Source organism: Petromyzon marinus, chromosome 31 (assembly GCF_048934315.1).
Source record: "Petromyzon marinus isolate PM22_M1 ecotype Great Lakes invasive population chromosome 31, UKy_Petmar_22M1.pri1.0, whole genome shotgun sequence".
Lineage (NCBI taxonomy): Eukaryota > Metazoa > Chordata > Hyperoartia > Petromyzontiformes > Petromyzontidae > Petromyzon > Petromyzon marinus.
This window is the reverse complement of record NC_133697.1, coordinates 1,706,368-1,732,859: the sequence shown is the minus strand read 5'-3', so window position 1 is coordinate 1,732,859 and position 26,492 is coordinate 1,706,368. Positions and strand designations below refer to the sequence as shown.

Here is a 26,492-nt window from a genome sequence, read left to right as displayed (position 1 = left end):
GGGCGAAGGAAAAAGGGTTCTCTGGCTACTCGAGTCAACCCCAGGCCCGTCAACTCCCGAGTCCAGCCGCGCGAACGTCCGTGGGACGTATCGACGCGCCGCGAGGAGCAGCCGGCAGTGACGATGAACCGTGAGTAAGAGTGAGAGAGAAAGAGGGAGTTGGGTCTTAGCTTAAAACACCTGAGATTGTTAAGTGGAGAAGGATAGGTAGAGTATAGTGCCGACTATCGAGAGATAGATTGGTCCTGCCCCGCTGATCCCGACTGACTCGGTTAAATAAGGGCTCTCCGACCCGGTGGAATAAATCGTCGGCGATTACATAACGGACTGGTGTGGTTATTGCGAGGGTGTGGAAAGAGAGTGGAAGCGTGGGTGCGCTTGCTGTCGCGGTGGTCGCCGCGTGTGTGGAGCGGCGCCGGTGGAGTGTGTGCGCTACAAACCGTCGGCTGCGGACTCCCACGCTGCGAGCGGATACCCATCGCGCATTCGTGCCCAATGCGTTGCCCCTTTAAATCCATTTAATCCAATCCCCCCAATTGGCGGCGTGGGTACGAGTGACGTCGCTTGCCCCTGAACTCTAACCCCCTGTTAACCGCTTGTGATTGGTGCGTGGGACTGCGCGGGTGGGGTGCGTCGCGTTTTGAGTGCCGGCGAAGCGCTAGTGGGTCTCAGGGCGGTAGAGAGTGATGCCTTACCGGCAGGAAACCCGGACTCGGGGGGGGGGACAGCCCAGGGAGGGGAACCGGAGCGCGGCGACCCTTCCCCGCCCTGTGAGGAGCGCAGCGGCGGCAGCTCCCACACTAGTGGAGAGTCTGGGGGCGTCGGTACTTCGCGGGCAGGGTCGCAGGCAGGGGAGATCCCGTGGGTCGACGACCCCCACATAATGGTGTCAGAGGTGGTACGATCCCCCGCACCTCCATGGGAGGGAGGCGCTACACCCCAGGCTAAGACAAAATGCACGTTCACGGGAAAGGGGATTCCGTCATGGAAATCGTTTGCCCGCAGCATCAGAGGTGCAAAGAATTTTAATGGTTGGACGGACGCGGAGACGTTGCAGCAGCTGGAGATGCACTTGGATGGGCGGGCAGCCGACTTTGTAGAGGCTTTGCCCGCAAGCGCACAAACCCAGTGGGGGGAATTAATGCGCCGGCTTGAACTACGTTTCGGCACGTATGATGAGGAGGAGGCGCAGGCGGCCTTAGAGGTGCGCCGCCGCCAACCCGGTGAGGATTTGCGAGATTATGCCGAGGACGTGCGCGCGCTTACCCAGATCGCGCACCCGGAGTATGAGGCGAAAATAATTGATGACCTCGCCGCCGAGAAGGTACAGCGATATTTGATGCGTACCCCGTGGTGGCAACCAAAAGTAGACGGGGCGCGCCTCCCCTTCGACACCATTGTCTGGCGCGCGCGTAAATGTGAGAAGCTCTCCGGTGAGAGCACGCAGCCCCGAGGGCGGGGACGGGAGTGCGCCGAGGCGAGCTTACTCTCCGACGAGGAGGAGGAGGAGGAGCTCGCCATTGCGACAAGGGGACGGGCAAGGGAGCCCCCGAGACCCCGGGAGACAGTACCCGGATGGGTAGCCGGGATACAGGCCAGCATCGGGAGGATGGAGGACAAAATTTGCCGAGCTATGACCAAGCTGCAGGCCTCCGTCGAGACCATCCAGTCCGAGATGGGGGAGCTGCGCTCCACGGTGGGGAGGCTAGCTGGGAGGGTAGCCCGACTAGAAGCAGAGTCTGGGCAGCGGCGCACTGGGGGGAGAGGGAGCGGGCAGGGTGCCCACTACGGAGCCGCCATACCCCCCCGGGCGTGTTATATGTGCGGCCGTCTGGGGCATCTCGTGAGAGACTGCCCTCAGATCGCCCGCGCTAGATATGCCGAAGGGTTAAACGCCAACGCCCCCTAGAGAATGGACCACCTAGGGGTGCAATCGACGCGGTCCCGACACATATCTACGACAATGGGAATAATGGCGGGCGAGTGATCTTCATACAGGTTCCAGCGACGATGCCCGAGGACACGGTGACTCCTGGCAACTGGCTACGGGAGCTGGTGGCAGGAATCACGGGGGCCACGTCGCTGGTGGAAGGGCAGGTCAACGGAATGCGTACCCGGATCCTGCTGGACACGGGGGCGGTAGCCTCGCTTGTGAGCGCGGCGCACTGCAGCGCGATCGGGGTCGACGTGAGCCACCTGCAGGCCCCGGATCGCTCACTGCACACGGCGAGCGGAGCCGGAATAGGGCTCCTGGGGAGGGCCACCCTGGAGGTCCGCATAGGCCACCAGGTGTGCACCCAGGAGTTCTACGTCTCGAGTGTGCTGTGCCATGAGTGTATCGCAGGTACCGACCTCCTGGAAAAGCTGGGGCTCAACGTGCAGCCCCGACAGCGGTGCGTCACCGTGGTAGGCAGCGGGGAACGGATTCCATTCCTGGGACGGGAGCCGAATCGCCCCCGCTTCACACCCGTGGCCGCTACCCTGACGACGGCCGTCACCATCGGGCCGCTCGCCGAGATGCTGGTGCCTGTGGCGACACTGTGATGCCGTTGCCACGGAGCCGATCGGCGGGTGGCCCACCTGCGATCTCGCCGCCCCGAGCGACGAGGCCGACATTGCTCCACCCCACCACCTCCCCACCCCCCCCACCGGAACACACACGCACGCACTCCCCCCACCATTAGAGCGCGTGGGGAGACACCCTGGCCGACAGGTTTTCACCCAGAAGCCCTCGTAAAGGGATAATCTTCACGGTTTCCTGCGGCCAGGTAATTGGACGGTCTCCTCCGACGCTAACACACACCGTGGCGCCGTGACTTGAGTAGAAATGACATGTTCACGGCGGGGCTGCCCCGCCACCGCGGTTAGTACGCACCTCACGCACACGGGTCGGCAGGGCAGGTAGGGAGGAGGGCAGAGCCACGAGCGGCGGGAAAGCAGGGTCGCCCTCTGGCTGGATGGCCGCTGAGCAGGTAAATTTAGATGCGGACGTCGCTGAAAGCAACGGCATGGGGGATGCTGGGATACAGATGGGCCTACCGATTGGCGGGTGATCCCAGCGAGCTGATTGGCCCGCGAGTCGGCACCAGGTAGCCCTTTTGATGTAGAAATAATAAAGCGAGTCAGGGCGAAGGAAAAAGGGTTCTCTGGCTACTCGAGTCAACCCCAGGCCCGTCAACTCCCGAGTCCAGCCGCGCGAACGTCCGTGGGACGTATCGACGCGCCGCGAGGAGCAGCCGGCAGTGACGATGAACCGTGAGTAAGAGTGAGAGAGAAAGAGGGAGTTGGGTCTTAGCTTAAAACACCTGAGATTGTTAAGGGGAGAAGGATAGGTAGAGTATAATGCCGACTATCGAGAGATAGATTGGTCCTGCCCCGCTGATCCCGACTGACTCGGTTAAATAAGGGCTCTCCGACCCGGTGGAATAAATCGTCGGCGATTACATAACGGACTGGTGTGGTTATTGCGAGGGTGTGGAAAGAGAGTGGAAGCGTGGGTGCGCTTGCTGTCGCGGTGGTCGCCGCGTGTGTGGAGCGGCGCCGGTGGAGTGTGTGCGCTACAAACCGTCGGCTGCGGACTCCCACGCTGCGAGCGGATACCCATCGCGCATTCGTGCCCAATGCGTTGCCCCTTTAAATCCATTTAATCCAATCCCCCCAATTGGCGGCGTGGGTACGAGTGACGTCGCTTGCCCCTGAACTCTAACCCCCTGTTAACCGCTTGTGATTGGTGCGTGGGACTGCGCGGGTGGGGTGCGTCGCGTTTTGAGTGCCGGCGAAGCGCTAGCGGGTCTCAGGGCGGTAGAGAGTGATGCCTTACCGGCAGGAAACCCGGACTCGGGGGGGGGACAGCCCAGGGAGGGGAACCAGAGCGCGGGGACCCTTCCCCGCCCTGTGAGGAGCGCAGCGGCGGCAGCTCCCACACTAGTGGAGAGTCTGGGGGCGTCGGTACTTCGCGGGCAGGGTCGCAGGCAGGGGAAATCCCGTGGGTCGACGACCCCCACATAATGGTGTCAGAGGTGGTACGATCCCCCGCACCTCCATGGGAGAGAGGCGCTACACCCCCGGCTAAGACAAAATGCACGTTCACGGGAAAGGGGATTCCGTCATGGAAATCGTTTGCCCGCAGCATCAGAGGTGCAAAGAATTTTAATGGTTGGACGGACGCGGAGGCGTTGCAGCAGCTGGAGATGCACTTGGATGGGCGGGCAGCCGACTTTGTAGAGGCTTTGCCCGCAAGCGCACAAACCCAGTGGGGGGAATTAATGCGCCGGCTTGAACTACGTTTCGGCACGTATGATGAGGAGGAGGCGCAGGCGGCCTTAGAGGTGCGCCGCCGCCAACCCGGTGAGGATTTGCGAGATTATGCCGAGGACGTGCGCGCGCTAACCCAGATCGGGCACCCGGAGTATGAGGCGAAAATAATTGATGACCTCGCCGCCGAGAAGGTACAGCGATATTTGATGCGTACCCCGTGGTGCCAACCAAATGTAGACGGGGCACGCATCCCCTTCGACACCATTGTCGAGCGCGCGCGTAAATGTGAGAAGCTCTCCGGTGAGAGCACGCAGCCCCGAGGGCGGGGACGGGAGTGCGCCGAGGCGAGCTTACTCTCCGACGAGGAGGAGGAGGAGCTCGCCATCGCGACAAGGGGACGGGCAAGGGAGCCCCCGAGACCCCGGGAGACAGTACCCGGATGGGTAGCCGGGATACAGGCCAGCATCGGGAGGATGGAGGACAAAATTTGCCGAGCTATGACCAAGCTGCAGGCCTCCGTCGAGACCATCCAGTCCGAGATGGGGGAGTTGCGCTGCACGGTGGGGAGGCTAGCTGGGAGGGTAGCCCGACTAGAAGCAGAGTCTGGGCAGCGGCGCACTGGGGGGAGAGGGAGCGGGCAGGGTGCCCACTACGGAGCCGCCATACCCCCCCGGGCGTGTTATATGTGCGGCCGTCTGGGGCATCTCGTGAGAGACTGCCCTCAGATCGCCCGCGCTAGATATGCCGAAGGGTTAAACGCCAACGCCCCCTAGAGAATGGACCACCTAGGGGTGCAATCGACGCGGTCCCGACACATATCTACGACAATGGGAATAATGGCGGGCGAGTGATCTTCATACAGGTTCCAGCGACGATGCCCGAGGACACGGTGACTCCTGGCAACTGGCTACGGGAGCTGGTGGCAGGAATCACGGGGGCAACGTCGCTGGTGGAAGGGCAGGTCAACGGAATGCGTACCCGGATCCTGCTGGACACGGGGCGGTAGCCTCGCTTGTGAGCGCGGCGCACTGCAGCGCGATCGGGGTCGACGTGAGCCACCTGCAGGCCCCGGACCGCTCACTGCACACGGCGAGCGGAGCCGGAATAGGGCTCCTGGAGAGGGCCACTCTGGAGGTCCGCATAGGCCACCAGGTGTGCACCCAGGAGTTCTACGTCTCGAGTGTGCTGTGCCACGAGTGTATCGCAGGTACCGACCTCCTGGAAAAGCTGGGGCTCAACGTGCAGCCCCGACAGCGGTGCGTCACCGTGGCAGGCAGCGGGGAACGGATTCCATTCCTGGGACGGGAGCCGAATCGCCCCCGCTTCACACCCGTGGCCGCTACCCTGACGACGGCCGTCACCATCGGGCCGCTCGCCGAGATGCTGGTGCCAGTGGCGACACTGTGATGCCGCCGCCACGGAGCCGATCGGCGGGTGGCCCACCTGCGATCTCGCCGCCCCGAGCGACGAGGCCGACATTGCTCCACCCCACCACCTCCCCACCCCCCCCACCGGAACACACACGCACGCACTCCCCCCACCATTAGAGCGCGTGGGGAGACACCCTGGCCGACAGGTTTTCACCCAGAAGCCCTCGTAAAGGGATAATCTTCACGGTTTCCTGCGGCCAGGTAATTGGACGGTCTCCTCCGACGCTAACACACACCGTGGCGCCGTGACTTGAGTAGAATTGACATGTTCATGGCGGGGCTGCCCCGCCACCGCGGTTAGTACGCACCTCACGCACACGGGTCGGCAGGGCAGGTAGGGAGGAGGGCAGAGCCACGAGCGGCGGGAAAGCAGGGTCGCCCTCTGGCTGGATGGCCGCTGAGCAGGTAAATTTAGATGCGGACGTCGCTGAAAGCAACGGCCTGGGGGATGCTGGGATACAGATGGGCCTACCGATTGGCGGGTGATCCCAGCGAGCTGATTGGCCCGCGAGTCGGCACCAGGTAGCCCTTTTGATGTAGAAAGAATAAAGCGAGTCATGGCGAAGGAAAAAGGGTTCTCTGGCTACTCGAGTCAACCCCAGGCCCGTCAACTCCCGAGTCCAGCCGCGCGAACGTCCGTGGGACGTATCGACGCGCCGCGAGGAGCAGCCGGCAGTGACGACGAACCGTGAGTAAGAGTGAGAGAGAAAGAGGGAGTTGGGTCTTAGCTTAAAACACCTGAGATGGTTAAGTGGAGAAGGATAGGTAGAGTATAGTGCCGACTATCGAGAGATAGATTGGTCCTGCCCCGCTGATCCCGACTGACTCGGTTAAATAAGGGCTCTCCGACCCGGTGGAATAAATCGTCGGCGATTACATAACGGACTGGTGTGGTTATTGCGAGGGTGTGGAAAGAGAGTGGAAGCGTGGGTGCGCTTGCTGTCGCGGTGGTCGCCGCGTGTGTGGAGCGGCGCCGCGTGGAGTGTGTGCGCTACAAACCGTCGGCTGCGGACTCCCACGCTGCGAGCGGATACCCATCGCGCATTCGTGCCCAATGCGTTGCCCCTTTAAATCCATTTAATCCAATCCCACCAATTGGCGGCGTGGGTACGAGTGACGTCGCTTGCCCTCCGAACTCTAACCCCCTGTTAACCGCGTGTGATTGGTGCGTGGGACTGCGCGGGTGGGGAGCGTCGCGTTCGAGTGCCGGCGAAGCGCTAGCGGGTCTCAGGGCGGTCGAGAGTGATGCCTTACCGGCAGGAAACCCGGACTCGGGGGGACAGCCCAGGGAGGGGAACAGGAGCGCGGCGACCCTTCCCCGCCTTGTGAGGAGCGCAGCGGCGGCAGCTCCCACACTAGCGGAGAGTCTGGGGGCGTCGGTACTTCGCGGGCAGGGTCGCAGGCAGGGGAGATCCCGTGGGTTGACGACCCCCACATAATGGTGTCAGAGGTGGTACGATCCCCCGCACCTCCATGGGAGAGAGGCGCCACACCCCAGGCTAAGACAAAATGCACTTTCACGGGAAAGTGGATTCCGTCATGGAAATCTTTTGCCCGCAGCATCAGAGGTGCAAAGAATTTTAATGGTTGGACGGACGCGGAGGCGTTGCAGCAGCTGGAGATGCACTTGGATGGGCGGGCAGCCGACTTTGTAGAGGCTTTGCCCGCAAGCGCACAAACCCAGTGGGGGGATTTAATGCGCCGGCTTGAACTACGTTTCGGCACGTATGATGAGGAGGAGGCGCAGGCGGCCTTAGAGGTGCGCCGCCGCCAACCCGGTGAGGATTTGCGAGATTATGCCGAGGACGTGCGCGCGCTAACCCAGATTGCGCACCCGGAGTATGAGGCGAAAATAATTGATGACCTCGCCGCCGAGAAGGTACAGCGATATTTGATGCGTACCCCGTGGTGGCAACCAAATGTAGACGAGGCGCGCCTCCCCTTCGACACCATTGTCGAGCGCGCGCGTAAATGTGAGAAGCTCTCCGGTGAGAGCACGCAGCCCCGAGGGCGGGGACGGGAGTGCGCCGAGGCGAGCTTACTCTCAGACGAGGAGGAGGAGGAGCTCGCCATCGCGACAAGGGGACGGGCAAGGGAGCCCCCGAGACCCCGGGAGACAGTACCCGGATGGGTAGCCGGGATACAGGCCAGCATCGGGAGGATGGAGGACAAAATTTGCCGAGCTATGACCAAGCTGCAGGCCTCCGTCGAGACCATCCAGTCCGAGATGGGGGAGCTGCGCTCCACGGTGGGGAGGCTAGCTGGGAGGGTAGCCCGACTAGAAGCAGAGTCTGGGCAGCGGCGCACTGGGGGGAGAGGGAGCGGGCAGGGTGCCCACTACGGAGCCGCCATACCCCCCCGGGCGTGTTATATGTGCGGCCGTCTGGGGCATCTCGTGAGAGACTGCCCTCAGATCGCCCGCGCTAGATATGCCGAAGGGTTAAACGCCAACGCCCCCTAGAGAATGGACCACCTAGGGGTGCAATCGACGCGGTCCCGACACATATCTACGACAATGGGAATAATGGCGGGCGAGTGATCTTCATACAGGTTCCAGCGACGACGCCCGAGGACACGGTGACTCCTGGCAACTGGCTACGGGAGCTGGTGGCAGGAATCACGGGGGCCACGTCGCTGGTGGAAGGGCAGGTCAACGGAATGCGTACCCGGATCCTGCTGGACACGGGGGCGGTAGCCTCGCTTGTGAGCGCGGCGCACTGCAGCGCGATCGGGGTCGACGTGAGCCACCTGCAGGCCCCGGACCGCTCACTGCACACGGCGAGCGGAGCCGGAATAGGGCTCCTGGGGAGGGCCACCCTGGAGGTCCGCATAGGCCACCAGGTGTGCACCCAGGAGTTCTACGTCTCGAGTGTGCTGTGCCACGAGTGTATCGCAGGTACCGACCTCCTGGAAAAGCTGGGGCTCAACGTGCAGCCCCGACAGCGGTGCGTCACCGTGGAAGGCAGCGGGGAACGGATTCCATTCCTGGGACGGGAGCCGAATCGCCCCCGCTTCACACCCGTGGCCGCTACCCTGACGACGGCCGTCACCATCGGGCCGCTCGCCGAGATGCTGGTGCCTGTGGCGACACTGTGATGCCGCCGCCACGGAGCCGATCGGCGGGTGGCCCACCTGCGATCTCGCCGCCCCGAGCGACGAGGCCGACATTGCTCCACCCCACCACCTCCCCACCCCCCCCACCGGAACACACACGCACGCACTCCCCCCACCATTAGAGCGCGTGGGGAGACACCCTGGCGGACAGGTTTTCACCCAGAAGCCCTCGTAAAGGGATAATCTTCACGGTTTCCTGCGGCCAGGTAATTGGACGGTCTCCTCCGACGCTAACACACACCGTGGCGCCGTGACTTGAGTAGAAATGACATGTTCACGGCGGGGCTGCCCCGCCACCGCGGTTAGTACGCACCTCACGCACACGGGTCGGCAGGGCAGGTAGGGAGGAGGGCAGAGCCACGAGCGGCGGGAAAGCAGGGTCGCCCTCTGGCTGGATGGCCGCTGAGCAGGTAATTTTAGATGCGGACGTCGCTGAAAGCAACGGCCTGGGGGATGCTGGGATACAGATGGGCCTACCGATTGGCAGGTGATCCCAGCGAGCTGATTGGCCCGCGAGTCGGCACCAGGTAGCCCTTTTGATGTAGAAAGAATAAAGCGAGTCAGGGCGAAGGAAAAAGGGTTCTCTGGCTACTCGAGTCAACCCCAGGCCCGTCAACTCCCGAGTCCAGCCGCGCGAACGTCCGTGGGACGTATCGACGCGCCGCGAGGACCAGCCGGCAGTGACGACGAACCGTGAGTAAGAGAGGGAGAGAAAGAGGGAGTTGGGACTTAGCTTAAGAGGAAAACCGGAGAGGGTAAAGGGGAGGACAGGTAGAGTGTAGTGCCGACTATCGAGAGATAGATTGGTCCTGCCCCGCTGATCCCGACTGACTCGGTTAAATAAGGGCTCACCGACCCGGTGGAATAAATCGTCGGCGATTACATAACGGACTGGTGTGGTTTTTGCGAGGGTGTGGAAAGAGAGTGGAAGCGTGGGTGCGCTTGCTGTCGCGGTGGTCGCCGCGTGTGTGGAGCGGCGCCGCGTGGAGTGTGTGCGCTACAAACCGTCGGCTGCGGACTCCCACGTTGCGAGCGGATACCCATCGCGCACGCATGCCCAACGCGTTGCCCCTTTAAATCCATTTAATCCAATCCCCCCAATTGGCGGCGTGGGTACGAGTGACGTCGCTTGCCCTCCGACCTCTAACCCCCTGTTAGCCGCGTGTGATTGGTGCGTGGGACTGCGCGGGTGGGGTGCGTCGCGTTTTGAGTGCCGGCGAGGCGCTAGCGGGTCTCAGGGCGGTAGAGAGTGATGCCTTACCGGCAGGAAACCCGGACTCGGGGGGGGGACAGCCCAGGGAGGGGAACCGGAGCGCGGCGACCCTTCCCCGCCCTGTGAGGAGCGCAGCGGCGGCAGCTCCCACACAAGTGGAGAGTCTGGGGGCGTCGGTACTTCGTGGGCAGGGTCGCAGGCAGGGGAGATCCCGTGGGTCGACGACCCCCACATAATGGTGTCAGAGGTGGTACGATCCCCCGCACCTCCATGGGAGAGAGGCGCTACACCCCAGGCTAAGACAAAATGCATGTTCACGGGAAAGGGGATTCCGTCATGGAAATCGTTTGCCCGCAGCATCAGAGGTGCAAAGAATTTTAATGGTTGGACGGACGCGGAGGCGTTGCAGCAGCTGGAGATGCACTTGGATGGGCGGGCAGCCGACTTTGTAGAGGCTTTGCCCGCAAGCGCACAAACCCAGTCGGGGGAATTAATGCGCCGGCTTGAACTACGCTTCGGCACGTATGATGAGGAGGAGGCGCAGGCGGCCTTAGAGGCGCGCCGCCGCAAACCCGGTGAGGATTTGCGAGATTATGCCGAGGACGTGCGCGCGCTAACCCAGATCCTTCACCCGGAATATGAGGCGAAAATAATTGATGACCTCGCCGCCGAGAAGGTACAGCGATATTTGATGCGTACCCCGTGGTGGCAACCAAATGTAGACGGGGCGCGCCTCCCCTTCGACACCATTGTCGAGCGTGCGCGTAAATGTGAGAAGCTCTCCGGTGAGAGCACGCAGCCCCGAGGGCGGGGACGGGAGTGCGCCGAGGCGAGCTTACTCTCCGACGAGGAGGAGGAGGAGCTCGCCATCGCGACAAGGGGACGGGCAAGGGAGCCCCCGAGACCCCGGGAGACAGTACCCGGATGGGTAGCCGGGATACAGGCCAGCATCGGGAGGATGGAGGACAAAATTTGCCGAGCTATGACCAAGCTGCAGGCCTCCGTCGAGACCATCCAGTCCGAGATGAAGGAGCTGCACTCCACGGTGGGGGGGCTAGCTGGGAGGGTAGCCCGTCTAGAAGCAGAGTCTGGGCAGCGGCGCACTGGGGGAAGAGGGAGCGGGCAGGGTGCCCACTACGGAGCCGCCACACCCCCCCGGGCGTGTTATATGTGCGGCCGTCAGGGGCATCTCGTGAGAGACTGCCCTCAGATCGCCCGCGCTAGATATGCCGAAGGGTTAAACGCCAACGCCCCCTAGAGAATGGACCACCTAGGGGTGCAATCGACGTGGTCCCGACACATATCTACGACAATGGGAATAATGGCGAGCGATTGATCTTCATACAGGTTCCAGCGACGACGCCCGTGGACACGGTGACTCCTGGCAACTGGCTACGGGAGCTGGTGGCAGGAATCACGGGGGCCACGTCGCTGGTGGAAGGGCAGGTCAACGGAATGCGTACCCGGATCCTGCTGGACACGGGGGCGGTAGCCTCGCTTGTGAGCGCGGCGCACTGCAGCGCGATCGGGGTCGACGTGAGCCAACTGCAGGCCCCGGACCGCTCACTGCACACGGCGAGCGGAGCCGGAATAGGGCTCCTGGGGAGGGCCACCCTGGAGGTCCGCATAGGCCACCAGGTGTGCACCCAGGAGTTCTACGTCTCGAGTGTGCTGTGCCACAAGTGTATCGCAGGTACCGACCTCCTGGAAAAGCTGGGGCTCAACGTGCAGCCCCGACAGCGGTGCGCCACCGTGGAAGGCAGCGGGGAACGGATTACATTCAAGGGACGGGAGCCGAATCGCCCCCGCTTCACACCCGTGGCCGCTACCCTGACGACGTCCGTCACCATTGGGCCGCTCGCCGAGATGCTGGTGCCTGTGGCGACACTGTGATGCCGCCGCCACGGAGCCGATCGGCGGGTGGCCCACCTGCGATCTCGCCGCCCCGAGCGACGAGGCCGACATTGCTCCACCCCACCACCTCCCCACTCCCCCCACCGGAACACACACGCACGAACTCCCCCCACCATTAGACCGCGTGGGGAGACACCCTGGCCGACAGGTTTTCACCCAGAAGCCCTCGTAAAGGGATAATCTTCACGGTTTCCTGTGGCCAGGGAATTGGACGGTCTCCTCCGACGCTAACACACACCGTGGCGCCGTGACTTGAGTAGAAAAGACATGTTCACGGCGGGGCTGCCCCGCCACCGCGGTTAGTACGCACCTCACGCACACGGGTCGGCAGGGCAGGTAGGGAGGAGGGCAGAGCCACGAGCGGCGGGAAAGCAGGGTCGCCCTCTGGCTGGATGACCGCTGAGCAGGTAAATTTAGATGCGGACGTCGCTGAAAGCAACGGCCCGGGGGATGCTGGGATACAGATGGGCCTACCGATTGGCGGGTGATCCCAGCGTGCTGATTGGCCCGCGAGTCGGCACCAGGTAGCCCTTTTGATGTAGAAAGAATAAAGCGGGTCAGGGCGAAGGGAAAAGGTGCTCTGGCTACTCGAGTCAACCCCAGGCCCGTCAACTCCCGAGTCCAGCCGCGCGAACGTCCGGGGGACGTATCGACGCGCCGCGAGGACCAGCCGGCAGTGACGACGAACCGTGAGTAAGAGAGGGAGAGAAAGAGGGAGTTGGGACTTAGCTTAAGAGGAAAACCGAAGAGGGTAAAGGGGAGAAGGACAGGTAGAGTGTAGTGCCGACTATCGAGAGATAGATTGGTCCTGCCCCGCTGATCCCGACTGACTCGGTTAAATAAGGGCTCGCCGACCCGGTGGAATAAATCGTCGGCGATTACATAACGGACTGGTGTGGTTTTTGCGAGGGTGTGGAAAGAGAGTGGAAGCGTGGGTGCGCTTGCTGTCGCAGTGGTCGCCGCGTGTGTGGAGCGGCGCCGCGTGGAGTGTGTGCGCTACAAACCGTCGGCTGCGGACTCCCACGTTGCGAGCGGATACCCATCTCGCACGCATGCCCATCGCATAGCCCTTTAAACCCGTTTAATCCAATCCCCCCAATCGCCGTGGTGAGTACGAACGACGTCGCTTACCCTCCGACCTTTAACCCCCTGTTACCCGCGTGTGATTGGTGCGTGGGACTGCGCGGGCGGGGAGCGTCGCGTTTGGGTGCCGGCGAAGCACTTTCGGCTCCCAGGGCGGTTGAGGGTGATGCCTCACCGGCAGGAAACCCGGACTCGGGGGGGGACAGCACAGGGGGGGGAACAGGAGCGCGGCGACCTTTCCCCGCCCGGTGAGGAGTGCAGCGGCGGCAGCTCCCACACTAGTGGGGAGTCTGGGAGCGTCGGTCCTTCGCGGACAGGGTCGCAGGCGGGAGAGATCCCGGGGGCCGGCGACCCTAACAAGCTTGTTCAGCTCCTCGTCGTTGCGCACGGCGAGCAGCAGGTGTCAGGGGATGATCCTTGTCTTCTTGTTGTCGCGGGCGGCATTGCCAGCCAGCTCGAGGATCTCGGCAGAGAGGTACTCGAGCACGGCTGCCAGGTAGACGGGTGCTCCAGCGCCGACCCGCTGGGTGTAATTGCCCTTGCGGAGCAGCCTGTGAACGCGGCCCACGGGGAACTGCAGGCCGGCGCGGGAAGAGCGGGACTTTGCCTTTGCGCGAGATTTGTCACCGGTCTTGCCGCGTCCTGACATGGTAAGGGGACCGAGACTGCTAAAACCACTGAAGACAAAGCAAGCACGAGTTGTGATGATCATCCGCAACCCCCTTGAGCGACTTTTATAGCTGAGAAGCGGATCGTAGAGCGCGTCGCTGCTGAATGGCTCCTCTCGTTCGATCCCGCCCTCTCCTGAGAGACCAATGAAAAGCCGGAACGCGAGGAATTCGATGTTGACTTTAATTATATATATATCCATATATATTTTTTACGCGGACACATCTTATGAATGAAACAATGCGATACACTTACTTAATAGGTTCAAGTTTTAAGCATGATAGAGTTAACCGTAAACAAATTCAGCGGCAAGCTGATTCCGCTACAATCAATGTATTATTTATTATGATCATCATTTGAGGGACCTCATTGGTTATAAGAAATCATTGTGATAGCCTTGAGCTCATGATTGATATCCTACGCGCATATACGGTGTATATATTAATTTAACCGCCTCTTCGGGCAATGCCTAGAAATATATGTGCGTGAATAACTCAGTCTGTTAGTTTGCAAAATGCGAACGTATTTTCAGCTTGAGCTTTAAACAGCGTTTAATAGTTCATGTATTTCACAGAAATCTGCCGTTTACTGTACATTATGTAGACATGGTTTCACAACGCTTAAATACAACACGGACTTGTGATATTGCAAAATATGAGCAGAGGGGTATAGAAAATGAACTTGGTAGCTTAAGCCTTGCGACTAGTGATAGACGTGCCTGGCAAACAGTCGCCGTAACAGGCATGCGGACTTTAAAGGACACAATTTAGCTTTTTCATGCGAAAGTGGTGGCTCTGAAAAGAGCCTTTGTGTTGTGCTTTGAGGGCCGAGCTGGGCGATCAAGCGCGCTCGCCACGAATGCGGCGGGCGAGCTGAATGTCCTTGGGCATGATGGTGACGCGCTTGGCGTGGATGGCGCACAGGTTGGTGTCCTCGAAGAGCGCAACAAGGTACGCTTCGCTGGCCTCCTGCAGAGCCATGACAGCGGAGCTCTGGAAGCGCAGGTCGGTCTTGAAGTCCTGCGCGATCTCCCTGACGAGGCGCTGGAAGGGCAGTTTGCGGATGAGCAACTCGGTGGACTTCTGGTAGCGACGGATCTCGCGCAGAGCCACGGTGCCGGGTCTGTAGCGGTGAGGTTTCTTGATGCCACCCGTGGCCGGAGCGCTCTTTCGGGCTGCCTTTGTGGCGAGCTGCTTGCGTGGAGCCTTGCCCCCCGTGGACTTACGAGCCGTCTGCTTAGTGCGAGCCATGGCTTGGTGAGAGCAAAGATATTCTCACAGGCGGGGAGAAGGCGGCTTATGTAGCGCAGAGCGCGCGCTCACTGGTCAGTGGAGTCGTGACGTGCGAAGGAGCGCGTGCTGGTTGGTTGGCAGCGTGCACTGATCTCGAGTCGTGAACTCCTCTTCTTAATCAACAAAATGTGCCGTTTGTATCATTTCAGAATGCCGCATCACAATGCAGTAGTACCTTTGAGCGCCGTTGATGTCTTTAACGGATTTTCTTTTCTCAAGCAAAAACCTTTCCGAAAACAACTTTACAGTGCTCTGCATCAATCTAAATAAAGTGAAGAAACTGCAATTTATTGGAAACAATAATACGCAAAAATGCCGGAAAGAGGTGATCACAGGGATATATATCTATTCTCTTGGCATTGAGATGATCATCAGTTATACTGCACGAGTCATCCATGCTAGGCGCTTACTTTTATATATACGTGCAAAATGTTAGTTCGTGCCCGAAAATACATTTAAACTAGGTTGGATTTCACTTCTTGTAAAAATTAAAAATCACGATCACTGAAGTATAAATTCGCCCCATGAGAAATTGTCGCCTATTCCGATATCGCGTTCACACTATGCTTTGCCGTGACAACCAGGAATTAAATATATTGCAGTGCAAGGTTATGGCGCCACATATCCAATGTTATATCTGGATCGGCTGCAGATGACGTCAATGGTGAATATGGCATATATATATTATTGCTTTTTTTCACGTGGGTACAAGTAAAAATGCGCTGGATCTCTCCATTTCACTCAATGAACGATGTCCGCGTGAACCGAGAGCGGGGCCGCTGCTGCATTCGGCAGCAGCATACGGCGCCTCGCGTCACCGCGAGTCCCGACCGCCCGGCTGCGACTCCAGCCCGGTCTACGTTGACGAGAAATCGGCGATCAACGTCAAAACTTTGGACAAGTGCTCTATGTTTGAAGTTTCGTTTTGCGCTCCTGCTAACACTGGCACAAGCAGGTTCGGAGATGTGGGTGGCTCTGAAAAGAGCCGTTGTAATTAATGGTTGAGTCGAGGCTTCACTTGGAGCTCGTGTACTTGGTGACGGCCTTGGTGCCCTCCGACACGGCGTGCTTGGCCAGCTCGCCGGGGAGCAGCAGTCGCACAGCGGTCTGGATCTCCCGAGAGGTGATGGTGGAGCGCTTGTTGTAGTGCGCCAAGCGGGACGCCTCGGAAGCGATGCGCTCGAAGATGTCGTTGACGAACGAGTTCATGATGCTCATGGCCTTGGACGAGATGCCGGTATCGGGGTGCACCTGCTTCATCACCTTGTAGATGTAAATTGCGTAGCTCTCCTTCCTGCGGTGGCGTCGCTTCTTGCCATCCTTGCGCGTAGCCTTGGTCACGGCCTTCTTGGAGCCCTTCTTGGGGGCAGGAACCTTTGCCGGCCCAGCGCTCTTTGATGCGGGAGGATCGGGCATTTCGCCGCGTACAGCTGTGGAACGTCAGAAAGGACGAGAACGAGTGTGCCTGTCGTACGCGCGTTGATCTCCTTTATAGGAGGCGAGATGCAAATCAGAGGATTGTAGTGCGCGGCGCTGCGGAGTGGCTCTTTCAGTACCATCCCTCTCCATCAACCTCCAATGAGAAACGCGAACCCGATGTTCACCTTAATATCGTTAATTTTTTTTACTGCAAAAAAGACTTGTGAATATAACACAATGTAATGTCCAAACATGTATATTAGTGAATTGCAGCCATGGCATTGCTTTTGTTTTAAAAAGGATTACAAGAACACCCAATGCAGTATAGTGTTTTTTTGTTTTTTAGCGTGGCTTTTTTGCTTCTTTTTTCGTTTAACAACTCGTCTAATACAGCACGGGCGTTTTTTGAACGCAATTTGGAAAAATACATGCGCTCGGTGTGGAAAAATAACTTCGCTGTTGTGCTGTATTTAACGGGTGGAGATTAGCATTCTGGCGCGCTACATCAATTAGGACGAGTGTGCTGTAAGATTGTGGCGCCAAATGCTCTACGTAATATCGGAATCGGCTGCAGCTGAAAATAATTCACGCAAAAATACCAGAAATGCGTACTGTATTAACGCGTTCAAAAATTGCGCCTTGTTAAATGTGACGTATCTTGAATATTGTGATTTATTTCATTCATTTGGAAGCAGATGAAGATTCGCTAACTCAACAAGCAAACGATCTCTGCGTGAACATGTTCTCAGTTTCATTTATTTGGTAAAGCCCTGAGCCATTCGGTTCTTGAATCGGGTGCAACCGCAACACGCAAAAAACATGAACAAGAAAACATGGTAACCGAGCAGAGCGGCAGCAGACGGCACCTCGAGCCACCGCGCGTCCACGAGAAGAGCCCGGTGCACGCTCACGAGGAATTTGCGAGCAACAACCCATTAATAAAGTGTTTCTTTCGTGAAAGGTTTGGTAACACTGGCGCGCAAGCAGTTTAGAAGAGGTGGGTGGCTCTGAAAAGAGCCTTTGGGTTGGTTTAGTGCGCGAGAGATAGGCACTCAGCCTCCGAAGCCGTAGAGAGTGCGGCCCTGGCGCTTGAGGGCGTAGACCACGTCCATGGCGGTGACGGTCTTGCGCTTGGCGTGCTCCGTGTAGGTGACGGCGTCGCGGATGACGTTCTCAAGGAAGACCTTCAGGACGCCGCGGGTCTCTTCGTAGATGAGGCCCGAGATGCGCTTCACACCGCCGCGGCGAGCGAGGCGGCGGATGGCGGGCTTGGTGATTCCCTGGATGTTGTCGCGCAGCACCTTACGATGGCGTTTTGCGCCTCCCTTACCGAGCCCCTTACCGCCTTTCCCGCGTCCAGACATGGCGACTAACTCTAGTACTACTGACAAAGCTCGCGAGAGATGGCGCGCCCAGCCTGCAGCAGCCGCCTTTATAACCGGAGCTGGGTGACGTCACCGACCTCCTCTGCCCTCCGCGATGGCTCCGCCTTAAACCTCTGACCTTTAACTCTGTGACGAAGTAAACTCTCCACCGTCGTCAATAACACTTCTTTGAAATGTATGAGACGTTTCGGGCAATGACCCTTTTCGAAGCACTGTAATGATTTCGGCACACCCGCAGCGAACGCGAGAGGGACGCGATCTGTTGCAAGATTGCACGTGGAGTGAATAATCGATCTAAGGTCTTGTTTTCAACTAGAACAAGATATGCAGCTAATCGGCTTCCAACACAATAGTTGAGTGAACGTCACCAAGTAGTCCCAAAGAAAGGCATTTAATGATAGGGTTTTTTCCCCTTTTTTCTTGCAACAAAACTGAAACCTTATTACAAGGATTCATGTATGCGTTAACCACAATACCTACAGTCAAAATGCAAACAAAAAACATACTATGATAATATATATATAAACATTTTGGAACTGGCAAAGAAGGTCTAATGATGAAGATAAGAAAGACATTGCAAAAACAATGCGATAATTACGAATGGAAATTATTTTTAATTCAGAAGTGTAGATGGTGCACCATAATTTTTACAAAACAAAAAATAGTGAAAAGGCGCAACGAGCGAAAGGACGCAAATTGAGTAAAGTTGTCTGGAATCAATACATTTTTAGACCAAATACCATATTTGGCACCAGTAACATGACGGAATGAAGAGGTGCAACACAATCAAAATTGGAGGTTCGTCAAGAATGCATCGATTTTGAATCTGGATTTAGATTAGAATCGGCAGCGAGAATGTGGACGTCGCTGAGATTACTCTGCACTCAATTCGAGTGAGGGAGCTGCCACCTGCTTCGCCTGTGTTTATGATCCCTGCTTTCGGGCTCGATTACTCCCATCACATCAATGCTTAAAACACATCGAGTGGGTAAAATGTCATCAAATTAATTTGGCGAATGTACGTAACTTATCCAATCTACACAAATCCTCACGATTGAACTGCACCAACCATCGAGCTCCTTGATCAGGGCCGAGGCACGGCGAGCAACCATCGGCACGCCGTAAATGGGTTTGACTTACAGAATATGGCACGCATTAAGCTTCAATGTAATACACTGTCAGATGTTAACGATTAACTCATTGAAGCGCAGGAACATCTGGTTCACTTTTTGAACTAAGTGGGTGGCTCTGAAAAGAGCCGTTAGGGTGGAGGGAATCGCGCATCGTCCGATCGGATTCACTTCTTTAGCGCGGTCTTCTTGGGCTTGGCCACGGCCTTCTTGGGCTTGGCCACCTTGGGTTTGGTGGCCTTTGCCTTGACGGTCTTGGGCTTCGCGACCTTGGGCTTCGCAGCCTTGGGCTTGGCTGGGCTCTTTGCCGCCTTCTTGGGCTTAACAGCCGACTTCACCTTTTTGAAGCTCTTGGCAGCCGCGGACTTCTTTGCTTTCTTGGGAGACTTCTTGGGCGCGGTCTTCTTGGCTGCCGCGGGCTTCTTCACCTTCTTGGCTGCAGCGGGCTTTTTAGCCGTGGGCTTTGCCGTTGACGATTTGGGCTTCGCCTTTGCGGTAGCCTTTTCCTTCTTGTTGAGTTTGAAAGAGCCAGACGCGCCGCTGCCCTTCACTTGCGCCACGGCATCTTTGGCCACAAGCTTCTTGATGGCCAACTTCACGCGGGCATTGTTCTTCTCCACGTCGTAACCTCCGGCAGCGAGCGACTTTTTGAGCGCAGGGAGAGACACGCCGTTCCTCTCCTTGCTGCTGGCGAGAGCCTTGAGGATGAGCTCGGACACGCTGGGGCCGACCTTCTTGGCCTTTGGAGCGGTGCGCTTCTTTTTGAGGCTTTTAAGCGCTGAAGTAGCCGCAGCTGGTGGTTGAGCAGGAGCAGTTTCTGCCATCTCAAAACGTCGTTTTTATCGCTGGGTCTCTTTGAAATCAGCGCTCTCACAAATTCATGACGAGCATCCTCTAGGCCCGAGGTTTATTATAGAAGCGGCGTAGAGTTTGTGCGGACGTCGCTGAGATCACCCAGCACTCAGCTCCGGTGAATGAGCTGCCACCATACTCGCCGTCTCCATCACCCCTGCCTTTGGGCTCGATTCCCGTAATGTTCATACTTAAATGCATCTAGTTGATACATTACCACGAATATAATTTCTTCAATGTACGTAACTTATGAAATCTACGACAATGTTCACGATTTAAATTCTAATTCAAAACAAGTGAACAACCAACAGTTGGGAAAAATTGTTCGGTCAGGGCAAGATACGATGATTGTCTTCACTATTTAAAACGCACTCGAATTTTTTGCAAGACAAAATGCTTCAACAGACTACTCATATTTAAGTCGAGCTAAACATTTTCAATTTAATTGTTGGCTCGCGCGCACGCGATTCCTACTCTCGCGCTATGGTGAGGACTGCGCGTCATGTCAACCGTCCCTTGTCACCGAACTTTTAGATTTAACGTTTTAATCGTACTTTAAAATGAATAAATACATGGATTTTGAGATGGAACACAAACTGAAGCAAATTACTCAAAATTAACCGACATTAAACACGTAGTTTAACATATTACGTGGCAAGAGGTGAGTGGCTCATGATCGCTATGCACTGCAGAATGATTGCGCGCCTTGAACAAGGTCGAGGCACGGCGCGCAATCATCACCACTCACATTCAACTCAAGTGACTCTGTAGGGGCTGCTGCCCCCCGACTCCTCTCCCCCTTCCTCCTCTTCCTCCCTCCTCGCTGCTGCCGCTCGTAGCTTCGACCTCGCTGCCTCCGCATCCCCCCTGTGAGACGAAACTCTTGCCTGGCTCTCGGCCACCTCGGGTCATTCACACACACTCCCAGACTCCTTGCACGGGAGTGCCCGTACGCGCCGCTGCCCACACTCGGGTACGCACAGCCACCCGCCCCTATTGGCCACCTCGTGCACGCGCTAAAAATAGCCGTATTAATCATCCCGTGCGTACCCGTGCGAGTCTACCGTCGCTCACCACGTACACGCGCAGAAAATAGACCAGCTGCGGCGCGGGCGCTGGCGTGGGTAAGGAGCTACTACGCAGCCTCATTCGCCCCCACGCTCAATTTACTAGGTAATATTCGCGCGTCAATCCCCGGCCCACTACGGGCGATAATGCCTGCGCGTTAATTCCCGAGCGAACACGCGTGGGCGAGCGCAAACACGTGAGAAAATACGCACTCGCGCGCAAACACAGGGCACAATGACGCAGGAACTTCGGTTGGGTGCGCGCACACTGGCCGACTCAATAGAGTTATTTGCGCGCAAATCTTCGTTTTACAACTAGCGGACTCACACCGCCATGCGCTCTTCCCACACTCGCAGATGTTAGGGTCGCCGGCCCCCGGGATCTCCCCTGCCTGCGACCCTGTCCGCGAAGTACCGACGCTCCCAGACTCTCCACTAGTGTGGGAGCTGCCGCCGCCGCACTCCTCCCCTGGCGGGGAAAGGTCGTCGCGCTCCTGTTCCCCCCCCTGTGCCGTCCCCCCCCGAGTCCGGGTCTCCTGCCGGTGGGGCATCACCCTCGACCTCCCTGGGACCCGCTAGCGCTTCGCCGGCACCCAAACGCGACGCTCCCCGCCCGCGCAGTCCCACGCACCAATCACACGCGGGTAACAGGGGGTCAAAGGTCGGAGGGTAAGCGACGTCGTTCGTGCTCACTCCGACGCTTGGGGGGGTTGGTTTAAACGGGTTTAAAGGGCTATGCGATGGGCATGCGTGCGAGACGGGTATCCGCTCGCAACGCAGGAGTCCGCAGCCGACGGTCCGTAGCGCACACAATCCACGCGGCGCCGCTCCACACACGCGGCGACCACCGAGAACAGCAAGCGAACCCACGCTTCCACTCTCTTTCCACACCCTCGCAAAAACCACCACACCAGTCTGTTATGTAACGACCACCGCGACAGCAAGCGCACCCACGCTTCCGCAATAACCACACCAGTCTGTTATGTAACGACCACCGCGACAGCAAGCGCACCCACGCTTCCACAAAAACCACACCAGTCCGTTATGTAACCGCCGACGATTTATTCCACCGCGTCGGCGAGCCCTTATTTAACCGAGTCAGTCGGGATCAGCGGGGCAGGACCGATCTATCTCTCGATAGTCGGCACTACACTCTACCTGTCCTTCTCCCCTTTACCCTCTCCGGTTTTGCTCTTAAGCTAAGTCCCAACTCCCTCTCTCTCTCTTACTCACGGTTCGTCGTCACTGCTGTCTGGTCCTCGCGGCGCGTCGATACGTCCCACGGACGTTCGCGCGGCTGGACTCGGGAGTTGACGGGCCTGGGGTTGACTCGAGTAGCCAGAGAACCTTTTTCCTTCGCCCTGACCCGCTTTATTCTTTCTACATCAAAGGGGCTACCTGGTGCCGACTCGCGGGCCAATCAGCTCGCTGGGATCACCCGCCAATCGGTAGGCCCATCTGTACCCCAGCATCCCCCGGGCCGTTGCTTTCAGCGACGTCCGCATCTAAATTTACCTGCTCAGCGACCCTCCAGCCAGAGGGCGACCCTGCTTTCCCGCCGCTCGTGGCTCTGCCCTCCTACCTGCCTGCTGACCCGTGTGTGTTGTGTGTGCTGTCTACCCGCGGTGGCTCGGCAGCCCCGTCGTGACCATGTAATTACAACCAAAGTCACGGCGCCGCGGTGGGTGTTAGCGTCGGGGGAGACCGTCCAATTCCCTGGCTGCAGGAAACCGTGAAGATTATCCCTTTACGAGGGCTTCTGGGTGAAAACCTGTCGGCCAGGGTGTCTCCCCACGCGCTCTAATGGTGGGGGAGTGCGTGCGTGTGTGTTCCGGTGGGGGGGGGGGTGGGGAGGTGGTGGGGTGGAGCAATGTCGGCCTCGTCGCTCGGAGCGGCGAGATCGCAGGTGGGCCGCCCGCCGATCGGCTCCGTGGCGGCGGCATCACATATGCATTAACCACAATACCTACAGTCAAAATGCAAACAAAAAACATACTATGATAATATATATAAACATTTTGGAACTGGCAAAGAAGGTCTAATGATGAAGATAAGAAAGACATTGCAAAAACAATGCGATAATTACGAATGGAAATTATTTTTAATTCAGAAGTGTAGATGGTGCACCATAATTTTTACAAAACAAAAAATAGTGAAAAGGCGCAACGAGCGAAAGGACGCAAATTGAGTAAAGTTGTCTGGAATCAATACATTTTTAGACCAAATACCATATTTGGCACCAGTAACATGACGGAATGAAGAGGTGCAACACAATCAAAATTGGAGGTTCGTCAAGAATGCATCGATTTTGAATCTGGATTTAGATTAGAATCGGCAGCGAGAATGTGGACGTCGCTGAGATTACTCTGCACTCAATTCGAGTGAGGGAGCTGCCACCTGCTTCGCCTGTGTTTATGATCCCTGCTTTCGGGCTCGATTACTCCCATCACATCAATGCTTAAAACACATCGAGTGGGTAAAATGTCATCAAATTAATTTGGCGAATGTACGTAACTTATCCAATCTACACAAATCCTCACGATTGAACTGCACCAACCATCGAGCTCCTTGATCAGGGCCGAGGCACGGCGAGCAACCATCGGCACGCCGTAAATGGGTTTGACTTACAGAATATGGCACGCATTAAGCTTCAATGTAATACACTGTCAGATGTTAACGATTAACTCATTGAAGCGCAGGAACATCTGGTTCACTTTTTGAACTAAGTGGGTGGCTCTGAAAAGAGCCGTTAGGGTGGAGGGAATCGCGCATCGTCCGATCGGATTCACTTCTTTAGCGCGGTCTTCTTGGGCTTGGCCACGGCCTTCTTGGGCTTGGCCACCTTGGGTTTGGTGGCCTTTGCCTTGACGGTCTTGGGCTTCGCGACCTTGGGCTTCGCAGCCTTGGGCTTGGCTGGGCTCTTTGCCGCCTTCTTGGGCTTAACAGCCGACTTCACCTTTTTGAAGCTCTTGGCAGCCGCGGACTTCTTTGCTTTCTTGGGAGACTTCTTGGGCGCGGTCTTCTTGGCTGCCGCGGGCTTCTTCACCTTCTTGGCTGCAGCGGGCTTTTTAGCTGTGGGCTTTGCCGTTGACGATTTGGGCATCGCCTTTGCGGTAGCCTTTTCCTTCTTGTTGAGTTTGAAAGAGCCAGACGCGCCGCTGCCCTTCACTTGCGCCACGGCCCTTCACTTGCGCCACGGCATCTTTGGCCACAAGCTTCTTGATGGCTAACTTCACGCGGGCATTGTTCTTCTCCACGTCGTATCCTCCGGCAGCGAGCGACTTTTTGAGCGCAGGAAGAGACACGCCGTTCCTCTCCTTGCTGCTGGCGAGAGCCTTGAGGATGAGCTCGGACACGCTGGGGCCGACCTTCTTGGCCTTTGGAGCGGTGCGCTTCTTTTTGAGGCTTTTAAGCGCTGAAGTAGCCGCAGCTGGTGGTTGAGCAGGAGCAGTTTCTGCCATCTCAAAACGTCGTTTTTATCGACTGGTCTCTTTGAAATCAGCGCTCTCATAAATTCATGACGAGCATCCTCCAGGCCCGAGGTTTATTATAGAAGCGGCGTAGAGTTTGTTGCGGACGTCGCTGAGATCACCCAGCACTCAGCTCCGGGGAATGAGCTGCCACCATACTCGCCGTCTCCATCACCCCTGCCTTTGGGCTCGATTCCCGTAACGTTTATACTTAAATGCATCTAGTTGATACATTACCACGAATATAATTTCTTCAATGTACGTAACTTATGAAATCTACGACAATGTTCACGATTTAAATTCTAATTCAAAACAAGTGAACAACCAACAGTTGGGAGAAATTGTTCGGTCAGGGCAAGATACGATGATTGTCTTCACTATTTAAAACGCACTCGAATTTTTTGCAAGACAAAATGCTTCAACAGACTACTCATATTTAAGTCGAGCTAAACATTTTCAATTTAATTGTTGGCTCGCGCGCACGCCATTCCTACTCTGGCGCTATGGTGAGGACTGCGCGTCATGTCAACCGTCCCTTGTCACCGAACTTTTAGATTTAACGTTTTAATCGTACTTTAAAATGAATAAATACATGGATTTTGAGATGGAACACAAACTGAAGCAAATTACTCAAAATTAACCGACATTAAACACGTAGTTTAACATTACGTGGCAAGAGGTGAGTGGCTCATGATCGCTATGCACTGCAGAATGATTTCGCGCCTTGAACAAGGTCGAGGCACGGCGCGCAATCATCACCACTCACATTCAACTCAAGTGACTCTGTAGGGGCTGCTGCCCCCCGACTCCTCTCCCCCTTCCTCCTCTTCCTCCCTCCTCGCTGCTGCCGCTCGTAGCTTCGACCTCGCTGCCTCCGCATCCCCCCTGTGAGACGAAACTCTTGCCTGGCTCTCGGCCACCTCGGGTCATTCACACACACTCCCAGACTCCTTGCACGGGAGTGCCCGTACGCGCCGCTGCCCACACTCGGGTACGCGCAGCCACCCGCCCCTATTGGCCGGCCACCTCGTGCACGCGCTAAAAATAGCCGTATTAATAATCCCGTGCGTACCCGTGCGAGTCTACCGTCGCTCACCACGTACACGGGCAAAAAATAGACCAGCTGCGGCGCGGGCGCTGGCGTGGGTAAGGAGCTACTACGCAGCCTCATTCGCCCCCCCCCACGCTCAATTTACTAGGTAATATTCGCGCGTCAATCCCCGGCACACTATGGGCGATAATGCCTGCGCGTTAATTCCCGAGCGAACACGCGTTGGGCGAGCGCAAACACGTGAGAAAATACGCACTCGCGCGCAAACACAGGGCACAATGACGCAGGAACTTCGGTCGGGTGCGCGCACACTGGCCGCCTCAATAGTTATTTGCGCGCAAATCTTCGTTTTACGACTAGCGGACTCACACCGCCATGCGCTCTTCCCACACTCGCAGACACCACACGACAAGGTTATTGATCACTAACAGTTTATTCTCGGCGAGTCCGAGGCTAATTATTACGTAGCCTGGAGTCAATATTAGTAGAATAACTAACCTGTTCCCGACGGTCTAAGACCCAATCTGTCCCGCCTATTTCGAATTAACCTCCCTAGGCTTTTACGCTTAAATCCTAACTCTCTCTTTCGTACTTGTGGTGCCACAGCAGCGAAGCCGTCCTGCCGACGCAGTGGCCGCGACGCCTCCACCTCCGAGCGATGGGGCCGACACTGCTCTTTCCTCACCACCCCCCACATGAACACACACACACCCCCACATAGAGCGCCGAGGGGAGGTCACGTGGCCGACAGGTTTTCACCTAGAAGCCCTCTCATGGGACCAAGCTTCACGGTTTCCTGCGACCAGGGAATTGGGCGACCTCCCCCGATGCTAACGTGCACCGCGGCGCCGTAACTTGGGTTGTAATTACATGGTCACGACGGGGCTGCTGAGCCACCGCGGGTAGAAAGCACACACAACACACACGGGTCAGCAGGCAGGTAGCGGTGGGACGGAGTCACGAACGGCGGGAAAACAGGGCCGATCCTCTGATTGGTAGGACAGATGCGCTTGTTTAGAGGGTAAAGCGGACGTCTGAGAGAGCACCGGTCGGGGGAGAGTGGCGGGAAATCCGAGGCACCTGATTGGACGGGAGGCCAGCGGATTAGCGCCGATTTATCTTTGATGTAGAGGACTTTAAAAAAAA

General features: G+C 57.4%; 5 protein-coding genes across 5 annotated transcripts; all 5 read right to left on the bottom strand.

The window, feature by feature from the left end:
- Positions 1–14,477: 14,477 nt before the first annotated feature.
- On the bottom strand, positions 14,478–15,025 carry LOC142929394 (histone H3-like). The gene has a single exon (XM_076070813.1). It carries the CDS (start codon positions 14,928–14,930, stop codon positions 14,520–14,522), a length of 411 nt encoding a protein of 136 aa, XP_075926928.1. The 5' UTR covers positions 14,931–15,025; the 3' UTR covers positions 14,478–14,519.
- Positions 15,026–15,941: 916 nt separating this feature from the next.
- Positions 15,942–16,768, bottom strand: LOC142929437 (histone H2B type 3-B-like). Its single transcript, XM_076070857.1, has one exon. The coding sequence runs from the start codon at positions 16,386–16,388 to the stop codon at positions 15,987–15,989; it is 402 nt and encodes a 133-aa protein (XP_075926972.1). The 5' UTR covers positions 16,389–16,768; the 3' UTR covers positions 15,942–15,986.
- Positions 16,769–16,909: 141 nt separating this feature from the next.
- LOC142929438 (histone H4) lies at positions 16,910–17,804 on the bottom strand. The gene has a single exon (XM_076070858.1). It carries the CDS (start codon positions 17,753–17,755, stop codon positions 17,444–17,446), a length of 312 nt encoding a protein of 103 aa, XP_075926973.1. The 5' UTR covers positions 17,756–17,804; the 3' UTR covers positions 16,910–17,443.
- A 1,214-nt stretch (positions 17,805–19,018) lies between these two features.
- On the bottom strand, positions 19,019–19,849 carry LOC142929436 (histone H1.11L-like). Its single transcript, XM_076070856.1, has one exon. It carries the CDS (start codon positions 19,728–19,730, stop codon positions 19,074–19,076), a length of 657 nt encoding a protein of 218 aa, XP_075926971.1. The 5' UTR covers positions 19,731–19,849; the 3' UTR covers positions 19,019–19,073.
- Positions 19,850–21,867: 2,018 nt separating this feature from the next.
- Positions 21,868–24,379, bottom strand: LOC142929435 (histone H1.11L-like). Its single transcript, XM_076070855.1, is given in 2 exon segments — positions 21,868–24,024; positions 24,026–24,379. Coding segments are annotated over 2 exon segments (675 nt in total). The 5' UTR covers positions 24,287–24,379; the 3' UTR covers positions 21,868–23,610.
- Positions 24,380–26,492: the final 2,113 nt, after the last annotated feature.

Bases quoted from the DNA above. Each gene is read 5' to 3' on its own strand.
- LOC142929438 (XM_076070858.1), bottom strand. From the start codon at position 17,755: ATGTCTGGACGCGGGAAAGGCGGTAAGGGGCTCGGTAAGGGAGGCGCA.
- LOC142929394 (XM_076070813.1), bottom strand. From the start codon at position 14,930: ATGGCTCGCACTAAGCAGACGGCTCGTAAGTCCACGGGGGGCAAGGCT.
- LOC142929436 (XM_076070856.1), bottom strand. From the start codon at position 19,730: ATGGCAGAAACTGCTCCTGCTCAACCACCAGCTGCGGCTACTTCAGCG.
- LOC142929437 (XM_076070857.1), bottom strand. From the start codon at position 16,388: ATGCCCGATCCTCCCGCATCAAAGAGCGCTGGGCCGGCAAAGGTTCCT.